The sequence below is a fragment of the Carcharodon carcharias genome, chromosome 3 (genome assembly GCF_017639515.1).
Source record: "Carcharodon carcharias isolate sCarCar2 chromosome 3, sCarCar2.pri, whole genome shotgun sequence".
In the NCBI taxonomy this organism is placed as follows: Eukaryota; Metazoa; Chordata; class Chondrichthyes; order Lamniformes; family Lamnidae; genus Carcharodon; species Carcharodon carcharias.
Window position 1 is genome coordinate 18,936,666 of NC_054469.1, and position 19,906 is coordinate 18,956,571.

A 19,906-nucleotide genomic window follows, 5' to 3' on the forward strand; every position below is an offset into this window, starting at 1 on the left:
TCAGAGGGCAATTAAGAGTCAACCACATTATTGTAAACCTGGACTTGCATGTAGGCCAGACCGGGTAAGGAAGGCAGGTTTCCTTCTCCTGAAGGACATTAGTGAAGCGGATGGGTTTTTACAACAATTAGTGAAAATTGTCATGGTCGCCATTACTCAGACTAGCTTTCAATTCCAGACTTATTAATTGAATTCAAATTCCACCAGTTTCTGTGGTGGAATTTGAACCTATGTACCAACGCATTAGTCTGGGCCTCTGGCTCACTAGTCCAGTGATACTACAAATATACCACCATCACCCCAAGTAATATATCTATTAATATATATAAATAATATATATTAATAAATATAAATTACTCTGCAGACTTTTTGGCATGTAGGGAATTTGTCATGTGGGATGTCTGGTCGTGTATTCGTAGTTTGAGTCATGTTGTGTTCTTCTTGCTGCCCTCGCTTTTCCTCTTCGTTTTGTTGTTGTTTGGTCTCAAAATGTTGGGACCCTTCCCATAGCCGCCATCTGGTTCAGTCCAGGGCGATAAATCTCGCAGGAGTTATGTCAGTGTTGCATTACTTTCAGCACACCCTTGAAACTATTTTTCTATCCTCCTCTGGTGCGTCTGCCCTGACTGAGCAGGGAGAAGACGACCTGCTTTGGGAGCGTGGTATCTGACATCTGAACTACATGACCAACTGAATGAAGCAGTTGGCAGATGAGCATAGCTTTGAAGCTTGTGGTGCCTGCTTGTGAGAGAACACTGATGTTGGTGTGTCTGTCCGCCCATTTAATATGTAAGATCTTCGTAGACAGCATTGATAGTATGACCCTAGTGCTTTGAGGTGCCTCCTGTACAATGCCTATGTTTCAGCTCCCCCCCATACAGTAAGGTAGGGATCATGGTAGACCATGAACATGGTTTCATTTTTGATGTCAATTTTGTTATGATGGGACAGGTGTTAGGTGCCAGGTGGACCAAATCCACAAGGGAAACATGGCCACAGTTCTGCAATTTGTATTTATTACGAGAAGATTTGTGCACTGAGTTTAGAAGTAGTGAGTCCACTAACAACTTTAGGGCTTTTAAAAATTAAATTAAAACATTTATTAACAAAAGAAAATAATTTAACATAGACATAATATTACAGTTACTTGATGATATAACAAATCCTAAAATTCCTAATTAACCTGACTCCCAATTACACATCCCCTTTAAGGTAACAGCCCAAAATAGATTTGTAATTTAAATAAGCAATCTAGCAAGGTTCCCACAGCACCGACTTGGCAGTGGAATTCCAAAAACTCTTAACGCAACTTCAGTTACTGGAAACAGCAGACTTCTGCTAAAGTGGCTAGAGGTTTCCCCCAAGGCTGCTTTATGCAGTGTACCTTTCAAGATGTTACATGGCCACATCCCCCACATAACTTTCCATCCTTCTTTTTATATGTTTCTTTCTCTTTAATATGTAAAATCCTATTATTCTACATGTCTTCGAATATTTACTTTTCCCATAATATAAAAATCCTTCATGTTGTCAATATGACCTCTTTCCTTTTGGGGAAAAATATACATAATAACCTTGCCCTATTTATCTTGCTAGTTGTAAACATCCTACCATCCCTTTGAAAATCAAACAACCCCTTCATTTATCTAAAAATGCAAATTTCATTCACACCTCATCTGTAGAAACCTCATCCTCGCTTGTCCATTTCCATTTCAAAAGTTTTCTTTACACCTAACTCTTTTGATAATTTCAACCTTGCAGACTATCTGACTCTAATTCAACTAAATCAGTCACACAGAACCATCCACATTCACACTCATAAGCCTACAATAATATTATCCCACAATACTATTATGAAAAATATAGCTACCTAACACAATCTTCAAGCATTTGCTTCCTCAGGTGGCTAAAGCCTGCACCAGCAAATTTCAGATGATGCTGGATTTCTTCTTCAATGTCAGCCTTCTGTGAAAGATAACTTCCAGATAACTGGAAGTGTTTCAGTGGGGCTGGGTCATGTGCATTTGCAGCTTGCTGATGGAGGACTTTGGTCTTCTGAATGTTGTTTGTACGTCCAATCTCCTCATAAGTGTCAGTAAATATGTCAGCGATTATCTGGAGATGCATTTCCAACATAGCACTTAAAAGCAGCAACATCAGCATATTGGAGCTCAATCACTGAGGCCGGGGTGGTCTTATTGTTTGATTGAAGTTGTCTGAGGTTAAGTAATTTACCATCCATTTGATAGATGAGCTGTATCCCAGCAGGGAGCTTGTCTCTAGTCAAGGAGCATGGTAGCAAGGAAGATCAGAAAAACACAACCTTGCTTAACTTCTGCCTTAACCTTAAAAGAGGCTCTAATGGATCCTTCCATTAGAGTGCCTCACGAGTCAAAAGCCTTTGTCAAGTCAAAGAATGCTATGAAATTGATGTTGTTTGTGACATTTTTACTGTAACTGGTGAGCTGTAAAAATCATGTTGGCCGTGCTTTTAATGGCCTAAACCCACATTGAGATTCGGGGAGTAGCTCTTCAGCAAGCGTTTTAAGTCGATTCAGAAGTGTTCTTGTAATGATCTTTCCTGAAATGGAAAGCAGGTAGATGCTCCTGTAACTTCTACAGTTGGATTTGTCCCCTTTCTTGAAGATTGTCACAACCATAGCATCCTTGAGATCATTCAGGACTCCCTCTTCATCCCAGACCTGTAGGATGAGGGCATGGAGTTATAATGTTAGTTCCCCTCCTCCATGCCTAAAGATTTCAATGGGGATTCCATCACCATCTGCTGGTTTGTTGTTCTCCATTTGAGTGATGGCTTTCATCACCTCCATCAGCGTTGGCAGATTTCTGAGCGCGTCTCTAACTGGGTGCTGTTGAATGGAGTTGAAAACACTCATCAACAATTGATTCTTGGTTGAAAATTCCAGCTGCTTCCTCCAATGAGCCTCAACAGCTTCCCTTTTCTTGATCAGATTTGCCCATCCATAAGCCTCAGAGGGGCTTCTTGAGTACTTGGGCCATAAATTTTCTTTGTTGAGGCAAAGAAGCCACGGATATCATTCATGTCAGCGAAATGTTGAATTTCATTTGCCTTGTCTGCCTATCAGATGTTCTTCATGTCGCGGGTGCATCTTTGTACCTCAACCTTTGCTTGTTGATAAGCCAGTTTCTTTTGCTTGAGTTTGGGTCATTCCGCCAGGTGTAAAAAGTCTTGTGCTTGCAATTAATCAGCTCGTTGCTATCCAAATCACTTTCATCAAACAAAAAAATCCTGATGTTTCCTGACAGCAAATACAAGTGTCTCTTTGTTGGCAATGATAACATTGGACTTGTGGACGTCCCAAGCACTGTGGATTCTCTTTTGTTCTTAACTGAGGTTTGAAAATTTTTCCCTATAAGTAATGTCGAAATTAGTCTCTTTTAATTGGATCCTTCAGAACGTTGTTCCTTCGTGGACATCTCTTCTGTTGTACCTGTCTCCTGGGAGCCAGATTGATGGACATAATTGAATGAATAAGTCAGGGATCGGTCCAGTAGTCACCAGCCCCTGTCATTGCTCTGTTGGTGCGGACATCTTTGCAATTCCAGGCACCCGCGATGAGGTAATTGGTCAGGTGCCAGTGTTTGGACCGTGAGTGTTTCCATGACATTTTGTACTATTCTTCTGGTGGATCTGGATATTGGTGATGCTGAACCCATATTCTGTGCATTTGTTAAGGAGATGAATGCCATTGGAGTTGACATTTCCAATTCGCTTCCTGCCATTAGTTCCATTCTAAAGATTGAAATCTCTTTTGAATCTGGCATTGAAGTCACCGAGATGACTATGTCTGTCCTTCTGTGGAACCCCACAGAGAATTTGGTTGCTTTTGTCACAGAAGTCTTCCTTGGTTTCGTTGTCAGTGCCCAGAGTTGGTGCAAATGCATTGACCATAGTGGCAAATTGGCTCCTTGCCTGTTTGAGATGAAGAGTCATGAGGTGCTCATTTCTTCCAAGTTCACAAGTTCATCCTTGATGGCACATCCAACTCCGTGAACTCTGTGTTGTTGTTCTGATTTCCCTTTCCAGAAGAAAGTATAGCTGCCTCGGTGTTCATTGAACTGCCCCTCTCCAGCTCGCTTGGTTTTACTCAGAGCAGTGATGCCGATGTCATATTGCCAGAGTTCTCGGGCAACAAATGTAGTGTGATGCTCTCTGTGTTCAATCACAGGTGTGTTGGAGGGTCTTAATGTAAATTTGAATCCTGGAATTACTTGCGTCTTTTGTGTGTTTCTACCGCAGAAGATGATCCCTCTGGATGTGGCTATCCAGTCGGAGAGGTGAGGCAGATTATGTTTAGAGCACCTTTTTTAGCCTCCTCCCCAATAAGGGATGAACAGACTGGATCCTAAAGACGGCTGCCCAGTTGCAGCTGCCCAGGTACCTGCCTTGCCCAGGTACTAGACGACCATCTTATATCATGCCAGATCATGACTAGAAGCTTCCAGACAACACATCCTGTTCCTGTCGCCATTTGCTGGTCGCCAAAGGGCTTGGGAAATGTGCTTGGAAAGAAAGATGCCTGTGCGTGACTTCTTTTAGCGTGGAGAAACTGCTGCACACAAGTTTCCATACATGTCTTGGCAGGGTTTTGTTCTGCTCTAGTCATTATCTTCCAGAACAGGTGTTGAGATATTCTGGATGGCACATCTTCCTCCGCCTTTTCTGCCTTTGGGAACTTGTTTGCCACAGTCCTATCTGCTGAGTATTCCTAGGGTTCCTAATAGGCCTTCATGATAACCAAAGCGGCCCAGGTCATAAGGTACTTCACCCTGTTTTGATCAACCCTTTCTTACTCATTGCCCAGGTTCCGCAGTGAGGATGAGGGGATGGACTTTGGAACCCTCTTGTTCTCTAAGCCCCTAAGGTAAAGCCTACTTAAATATTTTCTTTTAAAGCCTGTTTGGCATGCTAGTCCAGTGTACCATGTAGTCAATGCCAGCATTGAACAAAGAAGCATATTTAGACTGCTTTCAACGTATAGATATGGCAAAGTTATAAAAACTGAGTCGAAATGCTGCATTTGTTGTTTTCAGCCATTAGAAGGACATTTTCATTCATAGTTCTTTGATAGCCTCTAATGGAAGGAACTCTGATGCAGGTTACAGAAGGTCACAGTCATGAAATGGTAACTCTGTTTCTCTCTCCACATATGTTGCCAAACTTACTGAGCATTTCCGGCATTGTCTAATTTTATTTCGGATTTTCAGATCCATAGTAATTTGCTTTTGAGACTTTCACAATGTGAGTTTTTGCCATTACTGGAACAGTATACCATGAACAATTATGTATTAAGGGAACTGGTACAGGTTGAATATCCTTTATAAAAACAAAAAAACTGCGGATGCTGGAAATCCAAAACAAAAACGGAATTAACTGGAAAAACTCAGCAGGTCTGGCAGCATCGGCGGAGAAGAAAAGAGTTGATGTTTCGAGTCCTCATGACCCTTCGACAGAACTTGAGTTCGAGTCCAAGAAAGAGTTCAAATATAAGCTGGTTTAAGGTGTGTGGGGGGTGGCGGAGAAAGAGCGAGAGAGAGAAATGGAGGGGGGTGGGTGTGGTTGTAGGGACAAACAAGCAGTGATAGAAGCAGATCATCAAAAGATGTCAACAACAATAGAACAAAAGAACACATAGGTGTTAAAAGTTGGTGATATTATCTAAACGAATGTGCTAATTAAGAATGGATGGTAGGGGACTCAAGGTATAGCTCTAGTGGGGGTGGGGAGAGCGTAAAAGATTTTAAGATATTTAAAAATAATGGAAATAGGTGGGAAAAGAAAAATCTATATAATTTATTGGAAAAAAAAGGAAGGGGGAAACAGAAAGGGGGTGGGGATGGGGGAGGGAGCTCACGACCTGAAGTTGTTGAATTCAATATTCAGTCCGGAAGTCTGTAAAGTGCCTAGTCGGAAGATGAGGTGCTGTTCCTCCAGTTTGCGTTGGGCTTCACTGGAACAATGCAGCAAGCCAAGGACAGACATGTGGGCAAGAGAGCAGGGTGGAGTGTTAAAATGGCAAGCGACAGGGAGGTTTGGGTCATTCTTGCGGACAGGCCGCAGGAGTTCTGGAGAGCGGTCGCCCAGTTTACGTTTGGTCCCTCCAATGTAGAGGAGACCACATTGGGAGCAACGAATGCAATAGACTAAGTTGGGGGAAATGCAAGTGAAATGCTGCTTCACTTGAAAGGAGTGTTTGGGCCCTTGGACGGTGAGGAGAGAGGAAGTGAAGGGGCAGGTGTTGCATCTTTTGCATGGGCATGGGGTGGTGCCATAGGAGGGTGTTGAGGAGTAGGGGGTGATGGTGGAGTGGACCAGGGTGTCCCGGAGGGAGCGATCCCTACGGAATGCCGATAGTGGGGGGTGAAGTGAAGATGTGTTTGGTGGTGGCATCATGCTGGAGTTGGCGGAAATGGCGGAGGATGATCCTTTGAATGCGGAGGCTGGTGGGGTGATAAGTGAGGACAAGGGGGACCCTATCAGGTTTCTGGGAGGGAGGAGAAGGCATGAGGGCGGATGCACGGGAGATGGGCTGGACACGGTTGAGGGCCCTGTCAACGACCGTGGGTGGAAAACCTCGGTTAAGGAAGAAGGAGGACATGTCAGAGAAACTGTTTTTGAAGGTGGCATCATCGGAACAGATGCGACGGAGGCGAAGGAACTGAGAGAATGGGATGGAGTCCTTACAGGAAGTGGGGTGTGAGGAGCTGTAGTCGAGGTAGCTGTGGGAGTTGGTGGGTTTGTAATGGATATTGGTGGACAGTCTGTCACCAGAGATTGAGACAGCGAGGTCAAGGAAGGGAAGGGAAGTGTCAGAGATGGACCACGTGAAAATGATGGAGGGGTGGAAATTGGAAGCAAAATTAATAAATTTTTCCAAGTCCCGACGAGAGCATGAAGCGGCACCGAAGTAATCATCGATGTACCGGAGAAAGAGTTGTGGAAGGGGGCCGGAGTAGGACTGGAACAAGGAATGTTCCACATACCCCATAAAGAGACAGGCATAGCTGGGGCCCATGCGGGTACCCATAGCCACACCTTTTGTTTGGAGGAAGTGAGAGGAGTTGGAGGAGAATTTGTTCAGCGTGAGAACAAGTTCAGCCAGACGGAGGAGAGTAGTGGTGGATGGGGATTGTTCGGGCCTCTGTTCGAGGAAGAAGCTAAGGGCCCTCAGACCATCCTGGTGGGGGATGGAAATTGTCCGAGGTTGCCCACTTCTATTTCCTACCCAAAATCCACAAACAGAACTGCCCCGGTAGACCGATCGTCTCAGCTTGCTCCTGCCCCACAGAACTCATTTCTCGTTATCTTGACTCCCTTCTCTCTCCCCTTGTCCAGTCCCTTCCCACCTACATCCGTGATTCCTCTGACACCTTACGTCACATCAACAATTTCCAGTTCCCTGGCCCCAACCGCTTCCTCTTCACCATGGACGTCCAATCCCTCTACACCTCCATCCCCCACCAGGATGGTCTGAGGGCCCTTAGCTTCTTCCTCGAACAGAGGCCCGAACAATCCCCATCCACCACTACTCTCCTCCGTCTGGCTGAACTTGTTCTCATGCTGAACAATTTCTCCTTCAACTCCTCTCACTTCCTCCAAACAAAAGGTGTGGCTATGGGTACCCGCATGGGCCCCAGCTATGCCTGTCTCTTTATGGGGTATGTGGAACATTCCTTGTTCCAGTCCTACTCCGGCCCCCTTCCACAACTCTTTCTCCGGTACATCGATGATTACTTCGGTGCCGCTTCATGCTCTCGTCGGGACTTGGAAAAATTTATTAATTTTGCTTCCAATTTCCACCCCTCCATCATTTTCACGTGGTCCATCTCTGACACTTCCCTTCCCTTCCTTGACCTCGCTGTCTCAATCTCTGGTGACAGACTGTCCACCAATATCCATTACAAACCCACCAACTCCCACAGCTACCTCGACTACAGCTCCTCACACCCCACTTCCTGTAAGGACTCCATCCCATTCTCTCAGTTCCTTCGCCTCCGTCGCATCTGTTCCGATGATGCCACCTTCAAAAACAGTTTCTCTGACATGTCCTCCTTCTTCCTTAACCGAGGTTTTCCACCCACGGTCGTTGACAGGGCCCTCAACCGTGTCCAGCCCATCTCCCGTGCATCCGCCCTCACGCCTTCTCCTCCCTCCCAGAAACCTGATAGGGTCCCCCTTGTCCTCACTTATCACCCCACCAGCCTCCGCATTCAAAGGATCATCCTCCGCCATTTCCGCCAACTCCAGCATGATGCCACCACCAAACACATCTTCACTTCACCCCCCACTATCGGCATTCCGTAGGGATCGCTCCCTCCGGGACACCCTGGTCCACTCCACCATCACCCCCTACTCCTCAACACCCTCCTATGGCACCACCCCATGCCCATGCAAAAGATGCAACACCTGCCCCTTCACTTCCTCTCTCCTCACCGTCCAAGGGCCCAAACACTCCTTTCAAGTGAAGCAGCATTTCACTTGCATTTCCCCCAACTTAGTCTACTGCATTCGTTGCTCCCAATGTGGTCTCCTCTACATTGGAGGGACCAAACATAAACTGGGCGACCGCTCTCCAGAACTCCTGCGGCCTGTCCGCAAGAATGACCCAAACCTCCCTGTCGCTTGCCATTTTAACACTCCACCCTGCTCTCTTGCCCACATGTCTGTCCTTGGCTTGCTGCATTGTTCCAGTGAAGCCCAACGCAAACTGGAGGAACAACACCTCATCTTCCGACTAGGCACTTTACAGCCTTCCGGACTGAATATGGAATTCAACAACTTCAGGTCGTGAGCTCCCTCCCCCATCCCCACCCCCTTTCTGTTTCCCCCTTCCTTTTTTTTCCAATAAATTATATAGATTTTTCTTTTCCCACCTATTTCCATTATTTTTAAATATCTTAAAATCTTTTATGCTCTCCCCACCCCCACTAGAGCTATACCTTGAGTCCCCTACCATCCGTTCTTAATTAGCACATTCGTTTAGATAATATCACCAACTTTTAACACCTATGTGTTCTTCTGTTCTATTGTTGTTGACATCTTTTGATGATCTGCTTCTATCACTGCTTGTTTGTTCCTACAACCACACCCCCCTCCACTTCTCTCGTTCTCTCTCTCCGCCCCCCCCACACACCTTAAACCAGCTTATATTTCAACTCTTTTGGACTCGAACTCAAGTTCTGTCGAAGGGTCATGAGGACTCGAAACATCAACTCTTTTCTTCTCTGCCGATACTGCCAGACCTGCTCAGTTTTTCCAGTTAATTCTGTTTTTGTTTTGAATATCCTTTATCCGTACATCCAAAAACCGAACAAATCCAAAAAGCAAATGTTTTCTCGAAAGGACCCTAATGTGAGTCAACACGAACCTCACCAACCTTTTGCGCAGGAGTTGACAAAATAAAATAAAGTAAAAGACAAATTTATGAAACAAAAACCAATGTTGATGAGGTGGATGAAGCTGGAAGAACTATTCAACAAGGTATCTCAGCAGAGTGCATCGCCATTCTGAACCTTATAGCTATATCTTATCCGAAATCTGAAAATATCTGAATACTGAAATGCACTTATCCAAGTGTTTTGGATAAAGGAAATTGACCTGTAATAATCCACTTACATATCTTCCCAATTCACCTAGATTATTTTTGTAAGGTTTCATCTGTATTCAGCAAGGAAATCTTGAGTAATATTCCCTGATTACCACTGGGATAACTTAACAACGTCACCGTATATATGATGAAGTGAAGACAGTCGTGACATCCTCACCTTGCACCTTGCATCTGTGAACGTTTGACTCCTGTGTGGTTGATGGTAGCACACACACACCCTCAGTGCTCAGGCTCACATCATGGAGATGCAGCAGAGGCCCTAATGGTTGCTCGATTCCATGAGCATGATGACAACATGCAGTGAGGACACTCCATAGATCTTCTCATTGCCGCTGTGAATGTCTGACTCTGGTCTAGCTGAGGGCAGCTCGCTTGTCCTCTGTGATCAGGGTCATATCATGGAGATGCAGCTGTGAAACTTTAAATGCACCTGATCCTTTGTCAGCCTTCAGCACCTGACCCCTTCAGGAGCACAGCATCACTGGTCACATACTGAAGAGATGGGGTGCCAGCCCCACCTCAGGTGCTGAGAGCACACAGAGCAAATGACAGAACCCTGTGACACCTGCCCAAGACATTCTGGCAGCATTGACAAGCACCATCGTGCACAGGCATCACTAAGCCCTGGACATAGACACCTGCTTTTTTTTATCTTGTGCAGGAACCACAGTTTCACATGTGAGTGACACAAATTCTGCTCATCATAACAAGTAGCCGTAGGCAAGGAGACATTTTTGGGAGTTTATTTACAATAGTGAAAATTAAGTACAAGTGATTAACACCAGTGCCTAGGCTGTGCAACTGGCCTAAATAGCCAAGTGGTTATGGTACTGGGTTTGTAACCCTAAGATTAAGAGTTCAAATCTCACAATGGCAAACTATGAAAGAATGTAACTTCATCTGAAACAGATGGAAACGGGTTTGTACTCGAAAGAGTTACATCTGCTTAACATTCCTGTCACTATGTCTTGATGCTCCCCCGACATCCACAGCGGAAGTGGAGGCAGCCTGCTGACTGCTGCACCCTGTCTGTGATGACCTTGACGGGCATCCTCTGGAGGGCCAAGACCTGGAGAGCCCTGGCCTGCTTTCAAGGCTCTGCTGTGTGGCAGTGGCACCCTCCTTGCCTGTGGAGCTGGTGCTGCTGGGGTCACAGGAAGAGGGGATTCAGATGGGCTGGACACTCTCAGAGTCCCCTTGGGTGGATGGCCCCAGGGTGTGCACCTGCTGATCCTCCCCCCATAAGTGCCTGAGAGCCCGTGGCTGACTCTTTGAGGAGAAAGGGAAACTGGAGTGAGATTGAGCTGCCCTGCACCCCTTTTGCATTGATATTGCTGGACGCCAACGGTGGCATCAGTGATAGATTTCAGCCTGTGCAGCAGTGCAGGATGGATGTCCTGGGCCAAGGTCTCCAAGACACCTGTCATCTTGCCTGTGTTGACCTCAGCGTATTGGCATGTCGGCGCTATCACCTCAGCCTGAAGGCAGGTGGACTCCTCCATCGTGCCTTGCAATCTGGGGGTGCAGCGGACTTCCCTTCCTGATGTTTCCGAGCTTGCCTTTGCAGCGCCAGTAACTGAAGTATGACTGAGTCCAGAGATGACTCATCTGACTCAGACCAGCAGATTTCTGACCTCCAGCAGTCCTCCGCATACCAGAAACCTGAGAAGTCCCTGACGCCGCCTGTTGTGGATCAGACAGTGCAATGTGCTCATTAGGTTGTGACCCCGAGGCTACTCTAGAACTAGATCCCACTGAGGTGTGTGTCTGCACTGGTGGTAGGTGTGGGTGAGTGCTGTGACAGGCCTTCAATTAGGGTGTCATCAGATTCTTCTTCCGAGGTGCCACTGGGCTCAAGTTGAGGACTGGATCGTGGACCCGCTTGGCTGCTTCCCAGATATGCCTGCGAAAGCAGGGAGTGATAATTAGTGCATGGTAGGAGACTGTGGAACAGGGGATGTGACTCTCAGAATGGTTGTCTGACGGATGTTGCACTGCTGGATCCTCACTTAGTTGAGCAACACTAACCTCATCATCAGCACAGGGTTGGTTCAGATCATTGCCGGCCAGCTGGATGACTCTATTTTCAAGTCTGTGAGGACCTTGATGTCAGGCATTCCTCTACCAGTCTGCGACCCCTCCCTTTTGTTGTGTGCCAATTTGTCCTGCATGAATACAGATGGTCAGAGAGTGTAAGCAGGCTGCCTGCCAGGCCCGATGAGAAGGATGTCTGGTATGTGTGGGTGATGAGTGGTGCCATGGATGGGAGGAGGACCCAATCCCCAGGGCAAATGAAGGTGTATGAGAGTGTGTGAATGGTGATGACCCTTGAACTGGCAGTGAGCGAGATCCCTGTGGATACATGATGGGTTTAAGAGTGTGAGAGTTGAGAGTGATGAGAAGAGTGACTTTATCCTGGTAGAATGGAGAAGATCATTCTTCTTCTTTTGACGTGGCTGTGCTCTTTTGCAGGACGTTGGCGCTCACCACTGCCACTGACTTCCATGCTGGATTGGTGAGCTTCTTTGTTGGTCTTCGCATAGAGCGAGCGTAGAGGACTTCACAGCATGCCTCCACAGCATCCAATAGGCACCTGAGGGAGCATTGCTGAATTTATGGGCAGCAAGTCTCCTCCCTTTGGCAACCATGACTTTGCAGCAGCTTCCGTTGCCTTAGAGAGAGAGCTAACTGTATGCAGAGGTGCCTTTTAAATATGACGCCCACATTACTGAAGGCCTGAGGTGACGGCGTGGCGGGCAAATCAAAGGCTGCCCCGCCGGCAATCCAGTGTGTTTCCCGGGAATGTATTAATGACGTGGGACGCATCAGAAATGGCCGATTATGGCACGAAAACCAGCCATTGCAGCCGGCGGGTAAAACATCCTTTTCCCCGGCTGTTACTGCACTTTGTGCAAATTTAGGATGATTCCCCTGTAGTGAGTGAAAGAGGGTTTAGCATGTTTGGAAGTAGAAAAATCTTCAGACCTAGATAAATATATCCTAGGGTGTTAAGAGAAGCAAAGTAAAAAACAGCGGAGATTCTGACCATCATTTTCCTGTCTCAGGTATTGTACAGGTATTGTATTGGAGGGCAAGAGGATGCGAACATTGTACCTTTGCTTAAAAATGGAGAGAATGGTAGACCAAATAATTGTAGGCCAGTCAGCTTAGCTTCAACGTTGGGCAGATTATTGGGAAAACATTTTTGAGTGATATTATTAATCGTTATTTAGAATGACATATTTAATCAGGGACAGCATGGATTTCTTAAGGTCCTGTCTGACTAAACTAATTGAATTTTTTCAGTAAATAAGGAGGAGGATTGGTGTGTATAGCATGTTTGATTTAGTCTAAATTGATTTTAGTTAGGACTTTGCAAGGTCCATATGGAAGACTGGTCAAAAAAGCTAGAGTCCATGCGATCCAAATGAAAGTGCCAAGTTGGATCCAAGTTGGCTTAGTTGCAGGAAGCAAAGGATAATGGTTGGGTGATTTTGTGACTGGAAGGCTGTTTCCAGAGGGGTTCTGCAGGGCTCAGTACTTTGTCCCTTGTTTTTTGTGGTACATCTCATTGATTTAGACTTAAATGTAGGAGGCATGATTAAGAAGTTGGCAGAAGATGATAAATGTATTGTGTTCATGTTGAAGTATAAAGATGTAGACTACAGAAAGATATCAGTGGACTGATCAGGCAAATGGAATTCAATTCAGAGAAATATGAGGTCATGCATTTGGGGAGGGCAAGCAAGGCTAGGGAGTACACAGTAAATGGTTGGACGCTGAGAAGTGTGGAGAAACAGAGGGATGTTTGACTGTATGTCGACAGACCCTGGAAGGTGGCAGAGCAAATAGATAAGGTGATTAAGGAAGTACACGGTATTTTCCTTTATTAGCTGAGGCATAGAATGTAATGGTTATGCTAGAGCTGTATAAAACAAAAAGTTAGGACACAACTAGAATCCAGTGTACAGTGCTAATGTACTGGATACGATCAGGTATCAAGGAGATTTAGATGGATGTTACCAAGTTCTGTCGAAGGGTCATGAGGACTCGAAACGTCTACTCTTTTCTTCTCCACCGATGCTGCCAGACCTGCTGAGTTTTTCCAGGTAATTCTGTTTTTGTTCTGTGAAACTTTAGCTGTGTGGAAAGATCAGATAGGCTGAAGAGTTTTACTTTGGAACAGAGGAGTCAAAGGGGAGATTTAATTAAGGTGTATAAAATCATGAGAGGCCCAGATAGATTGGATTGAAAAGATCTATTTCCCTTAGCAGTGGTGTCAATTGCAAGGGGATATGGTTTAAAAAAATTAGTACAAGGGTTAGAGGTGAGTTGAGCAGAATTTATTTTCACCCTGTGGGTGGTGGACTTCCGGGTCTCATTGCCTGAAAGGATAGTAGAGGCAGAAAGCTTCATTGCATTATAAAAAAATACTTGGAGGTGCTCTTGAAGTGTTGTAACTTACAAGATAATCGACCGAGAGCTCGACTGTGGGATTAGGCTGGATAGTTTTTTGGCTGGGGGGACAGGATGGGCTGAACTTCTTCACACAGCGAGTGGTTTGGGCTTAGAAGGCTCTGCCTGGAAGTGTGGTGGAGGCAGGTTCAATTGAAACATTCAAGAAGGCATTAGATGATTATTTGAATAGAAACAACGTGCAGGGGTATGGGGAAAAGGCAGGGCAAAGGTCATAATGCTCATTTGGAGAACTGGTGTAGACACTATGCACCAAATGGCCTCCTCCTGTGCCGTTGAAATTCTGTGATTCCTTTTGTGCCATAAATTTATATTATTCTTTAATAACAGCTACTGCACCTCAAGCTAATTCATTGAACATTAAGCTTTCAGAGATGTTTGAAAATTGAACACTAAATAAGTGCAAAACAAAGCTTATTATTAGTTTTAGCAGAAAAAAAACTAGTAATTAGAACTTAAGATACCAGAGTTGATAATTGATTGTACTTCACAATATCCAGCCATTAATATACTCTCATAAGTTTAATATGGTATCCAAAGTTCACCAGACCTTTTTGGCATAGTTTCAAATTGTTATACCGTAAGTCGCTGAAAGTTTTATTTTTCTCCATTACTTCTATGAATTTTATTAAAGAAATCTATTTAATATGATATTTTGCTTGTAAAAATTAAACTGAGCTATTGCATTAAATGATGCAAAATTAGATCTGAATTTATAAAGCTTTGAAATTTAAAGATTTATTCATATGCAGTTGTCACCTGAACTTCTGAAATAAAACTTAAATGTCAATGATATTTTTAGATTATCATATAATTAATCAGTACTTGCTTGTTTTCAAAGACAAATTAAATTTCTTTTATATTTTTAGCCTGAGCCCACTTCAAAGTTTGTAATTCCTTATGTCGAATGCAATGGTACTGATGTGGAAAGGGGATCTGAATTTCTCTGCAAGAAGTTGGTCAGTTCAGCTTCCCCCTTCAGTTATCATTAATCACAGGTAAGTTAAACCATCATTTTGCATAATTTGTAAAGCCATTTTGAAGTTTATATTGGCTGTTACAGGTGTAGGAATGTTGGATAGCAAGAGAATAACTTGCTTAATTAGCAATTGTTGGATTTCATATCTTATTGAAGAAAGAAAAGACTTTCTTGTAGCTTTAGTTGTGTAGTACATATGTGGGAAATTGTACAAATCAAATTTTTACCTTTTTGGGTTCTGTTTCAATGCAGTTAGGTGTTTAAAAATGCTACCAATTCTAACAAAGGATCACATCAGATTTATTTTGTCTTGGCTACACCACCAGATGACAAGCTGTTGCACGTATCTATTTGTACCAATGTAATCAAGGTTCACAGCCTTGTTTCAGGAATGATAATCATGCAACTGAAAAAGAAAAAAAAAATTAAGCACTACAACTCCCTTCCCCCTTTTTCCTATCATATACACAATATTGTATGCACAATACAGCATGTCAGGCTCAGCCAGTTGCAGTAATCTTTCTGGACGTACAGAAGACTGTATGACTTAAAATGAAAATCATGCTGGAGATACTCAGCAAGTCAGGCAGCATCTATGAAGAGAGGAACAGAGCAAATGAGTGGAATTTTACTGACCCCAGGTGGTAGGCAGTGAGGCCGAAAAAATAGTGGGGAACTGCGTCAGGGTGGTCTGCAGACATATTCCTGTAGCTGGAACATTTTCCTAGCGGCAGAACCAGATGTGGAGTGGCTGCCCACTGGGGGTCAAAATAATTTTTTTTCCCTCAAGGGCTCTTCTTGAGAGATTATCTCCAGAGTTACTTTTTGATTTTCGGCAGCTACCTTTTGGTTTTCAGGGGCTCCTTGAAGGTAAAGCAGATCTAAAGATTCAAGTTAGAAGCCAAACTCCTCGAAGCAGGAATTTACAAATTTGCTCTATGTCTCCATTAAAGGATATTAAAGAAGCGAGAGACTCGGTGCTGGGCAGGTGGTCAAGAATCCAACAAGAATGAAACAGTTTTCCTTCATTTACCCTCTATCCCTCATTCTCTTTCAGTGGCTGATATTAGAGCAAATTTGAGGCTTGGAAGGTTGGGTTCTTCTGGATCAGCTGAACTTGCAACTTTTTCTCACAGCGTCAAAACTTTAAAAAAACACATGCACATCGACAGTGAAAAAAATAGTTGGTATACGACAGACACTTCTATATTAGAACCATTTTAAAAAAGTCTAAGGGGAATGAAAACAAAACTTGATTTACCTTACAATATTTTTTCTCCATCTACACCATCTCTCTCTTTAAACTTTATTCACAAAACAATTTATTGAACTAATATAAAAGACGAAGCAAACCATTGAACATTTTTCATATTTGTTTGGTATTATTATTCCTGCAACAGTTTAAAACCTTGAAAGCCAGGCCCCAAAGAAGGGTTTTAGAAGGAAAAATAAAGATTTAAAAAAAAAAATGTTGTGAAATCACAATCATAAATAAGTGTGAAAGTGAGCAAAATTGCCTGGTCTTTGTCTCTCTCTTCTCTCTCTCTCTCTGGAATAAGTAATTCCAAAGAAAAGAAAATATTGTCAGATATCTATTGACTCCCAAATTCTGAAGTTTTGCTCTGAAGAAAATTGTCTCCATCTCTCTTTTACTGTAGTCAACTCAGTTTTTTTTTGGTTCTAATTCTCCTGTCTCTCCCATGCTTGCTGCTCCAGCTCTTCCCTCCCTTCTGCCCTTGCTGTCCTCCAATCAGAGATTCTGTCTCTGGAGGAGCAGCAAGAGCGGGACAGAGGGAACCTCTGATTGGCAGAGCTGGCGCAGTGAACATGAATGAGATAGAATCTGTGATTGGAGGAGCAGCAAGGATAGTTCTGTGACAATTCTCTCTCGCCCTGGCTTTGCTGAAATCCCTTGTCTGCTGGGGTCTGCCTCTTGGCTATTAATGCCATCTGGCTCCTACTTTACTCAAGTCTCATTGATGGTCTGATTTTCACCGAGTTGGGATGATTTGGCAGGCGGGCCCCAATTCCAGGGTTCCAGACCTATTCCTGGGCTAACAAAATCAAAAGTACCTGGAAAAACTCAGCAGGTCTGACGCATCTGCGGAGAGGAATACAGTTGATGTTTCGAGTCCATATGACTCTTCATCAGAACTAAGCAAATAGAGAAATGAGGTGAAATATAATCCTGGGCTGTCTGATTTTCGGGAGTGCCTTTCAAGGATGTGAACTGGTTCCTGTCACAAGCCCACATCTGGTAGTCCCAACTTAGTTGGCTCCATCGTGGAGATAGGCATGTCCTACCCCTCTGCAATTTTCATGGAGTTAGACCAGATTTTTAAAGAGTCATGGCTTATGGTCCCCCCCAGAGGAGTCATGAGGCCTTGTCTGCATGAAGGGGGCCTTTTAAGAGGTAAGCCGAAAAGGAACTCCTCATGTCCCCTGTGCCAAACTTTGCCCTTTCACCCACGCCAAAGAATACAATTGCCTGGGCTCTCAGTCAAGCATACATCATGAGGTTGGTTGAGAGCTCAGAAGCCCGTGAAGTTTGTTGAAATAGCTGTGCCCAGAGAAAATATTGTTTGAGTGACAGCTCAGGCTTTCAGATCTCTGCTGTCAATCAAATAGTATTGTTTACATAGTGGTTTCAAGCATGTGTGGTTTTTATTACTGATACTTTAAAGGTTTTTGTTGATTAACACATTTGACTTGTAGTGAATATGCTTTTTTTTCAACATGGGAGAGAGTTATGATTGAATTATTTCATTTTAACTTTTTTTACACACCCTACTTTTGATATTGGGTTCATTAGTTCTAAACAGTGTATAGTGGGTCAATGGGCATGAAAGTACCATAGGGGACTTGAGGGGTCATGTAGGTTGGGTGGAAGAACAGAGCTTAGCATAAGGGGGCAGGAGGGGCCATAGAGGATGGATGGAAGGTCAGAGCTTGACAAAGGAGGTATGAAGGGCCAGGGAGGATGTTTGGGGTCATGGGGTGGCATGGAAGGGACATAGGGAGTGTTTGGAGGGTGATGGGAGAGGACTGGTGGGCCTTTGGATTTTTATTTTAACTGGGACAAAGTCCCTAGGCTCTGAACCAGGCCTTTTCAACAGCTTGCCTCTACACTCGGCAGTCTCTGTGGCTGCTCCAACTTTTTTCTGGCCCACTCCAGCCTGTACCCAACCCCGCTGGCAATGAAGATCTTGCCTTTGCAGGTAGCTTTTCCTAAGGTGAGCGAGCTGAGCTGGTAATTTTTCCGGCTCCCGTTACCTCCTCGAGGATGAAAATCCAGGCCGATGGGAGGGGATAAACATACCCAAAATGCATCCCATCAAATGCTGCTTCCAACATTGGGACTGAGACGGCGAGGGTGGGAGGGGAGTGGGTGGTGAGGGCGGAAGCCGACATAGCGGGTAGAAGAGCCTGGTGGCGTTGATGCCTGAGGGGCAGATCCAGACAAATGGCAGGTTTGGGCCTGGCAATGGACTTTGTCAAAAGAGACAAAGTTATTTTATTTTCCGTCTTGTTAGTTAGAGGTTAACAGGTCTCCAAATAAGAGGTTCAAAATCCCCATCCCATCTTTTGTCCCATTTAAAACCAGACTCCAAAACTTTGTGCCTGTGATTATTAGCCCTGCATGTAAAAATTTATGCAAGCTGTGAGCAGTTAGCCAAAATTCTTGCACTACTGTTTCCTGCTGCTTTAAGGATCAGAATGGCAGGACCATCAGTTTGTGTTCCCCTGGAGCCCATTAAGATGCACCACAACTTCTGGCTTTTGGCCTAACTGCAATTGCTGGAAGTTGCCATTAGTGGCAGCAAACTTTTTCTGTTCACAGCTATTGTAAAGGGAAAATCTGGACCAGTATTAAGTTCACATTAAAACTTCAAGGATTTAAATGGGTTCATTAAAATATCTCTCAGAATAACAGACTTTTGTAGTTGTATAGTAGTATTAAATAACCGTGAGCTTTTTGTTTAAAGCTATTGTTTCAGTAAAAAGGCTTTTGACTTCTTTGCTTTGGGAATGTTGGATTCTGTAAAATGGGGATGTTGAATTTCTAGGCTATCCTGTGTTCAAAGTTTATATATTTAGAGTTTACAAGTTATAACAAAGGAAAGATCAACCATTTTACTTCATTTATTGCCTTGACCTCTCTGGCTTTCAATACAAAGAAATTTGTGTTGAATTTGCTCTAATTTTCCTACATTAAAAGTGACTTTGAAGATTGTGGGATTATCTTTGCTTGTTCCATTTTCAGAATTATGTATGCACACAGTTTGCAAGAAGATATATTTGATGATTGCAATCCCTATATTAATATTTATGAGTTGGTATTGTTTTATGCATGTAACTGGTGAACACATGAAGAATTTCTGTTATAACAGTTATAATTATTCAACAGGTAATTTGGTAAGGAGATACTATGGAACAGCAGCTTTTCTCAACTTCTCTGTTAAGTGGCATCAGCAGTTCTACGCCTTCTGTGGATCCAGCTCTCTTATATAGCCATTGGTCTGTGTTTGCTGATGATAGTGTATCTCCAGTTACTTTTCATGATGGCCCTAAACAGAGGTAAAGCCATTTTACTGAAGTCTTGAGGGGGACTGCTGGCTTTCAAGTTAGTTTAGATGGTTTGTGATATTAAGTGCATAAATGCATTCTAGCTAGGATCGAAGCAGTTACAATGTACAGTATACAAATATACCACCTTTGGAGCTTAAGTGGAAGGTGTCCTTGAACTATTTAAATAATGATGAACATGATGGGGGCTAGGTATTGTATTATGTTACACTGC

At 43.9% G+C, this 19,906-nt stretch overlaps 1 protein-coding gene across 2 annotated transcripts in view; it reads left to right on the top strand.

Annotated features, from left to right (window-relative positions):
* The window catches only part of LOC121275799 (meiosis-specific coiled-coil domain-containing protein MEIOC-like), a 106,006-nt gene that overhangs the window by 26,028 nt on the left and 60,072 nt on the right, over positions 1-19,906 (top strand). For both annotated transcript variants that reach the window (XM_041183428.1, XM_041183429.1), the window contains 2 exons: positions 14,996-15,124; positions 19,514-19,683. In XM_041183428.1, the coding sequence (XP_041039362.1) occupies positions 19,535-19,683 (149 nt within the window). In that variant the 5' untranslated portion in view covers positions 14,996-15,124; positions 19,514-19,534. The remainder of the gene's footprint in view (positions 1-14,995; positions 15,125-19,513; positions 19,684-19,906) is intronic.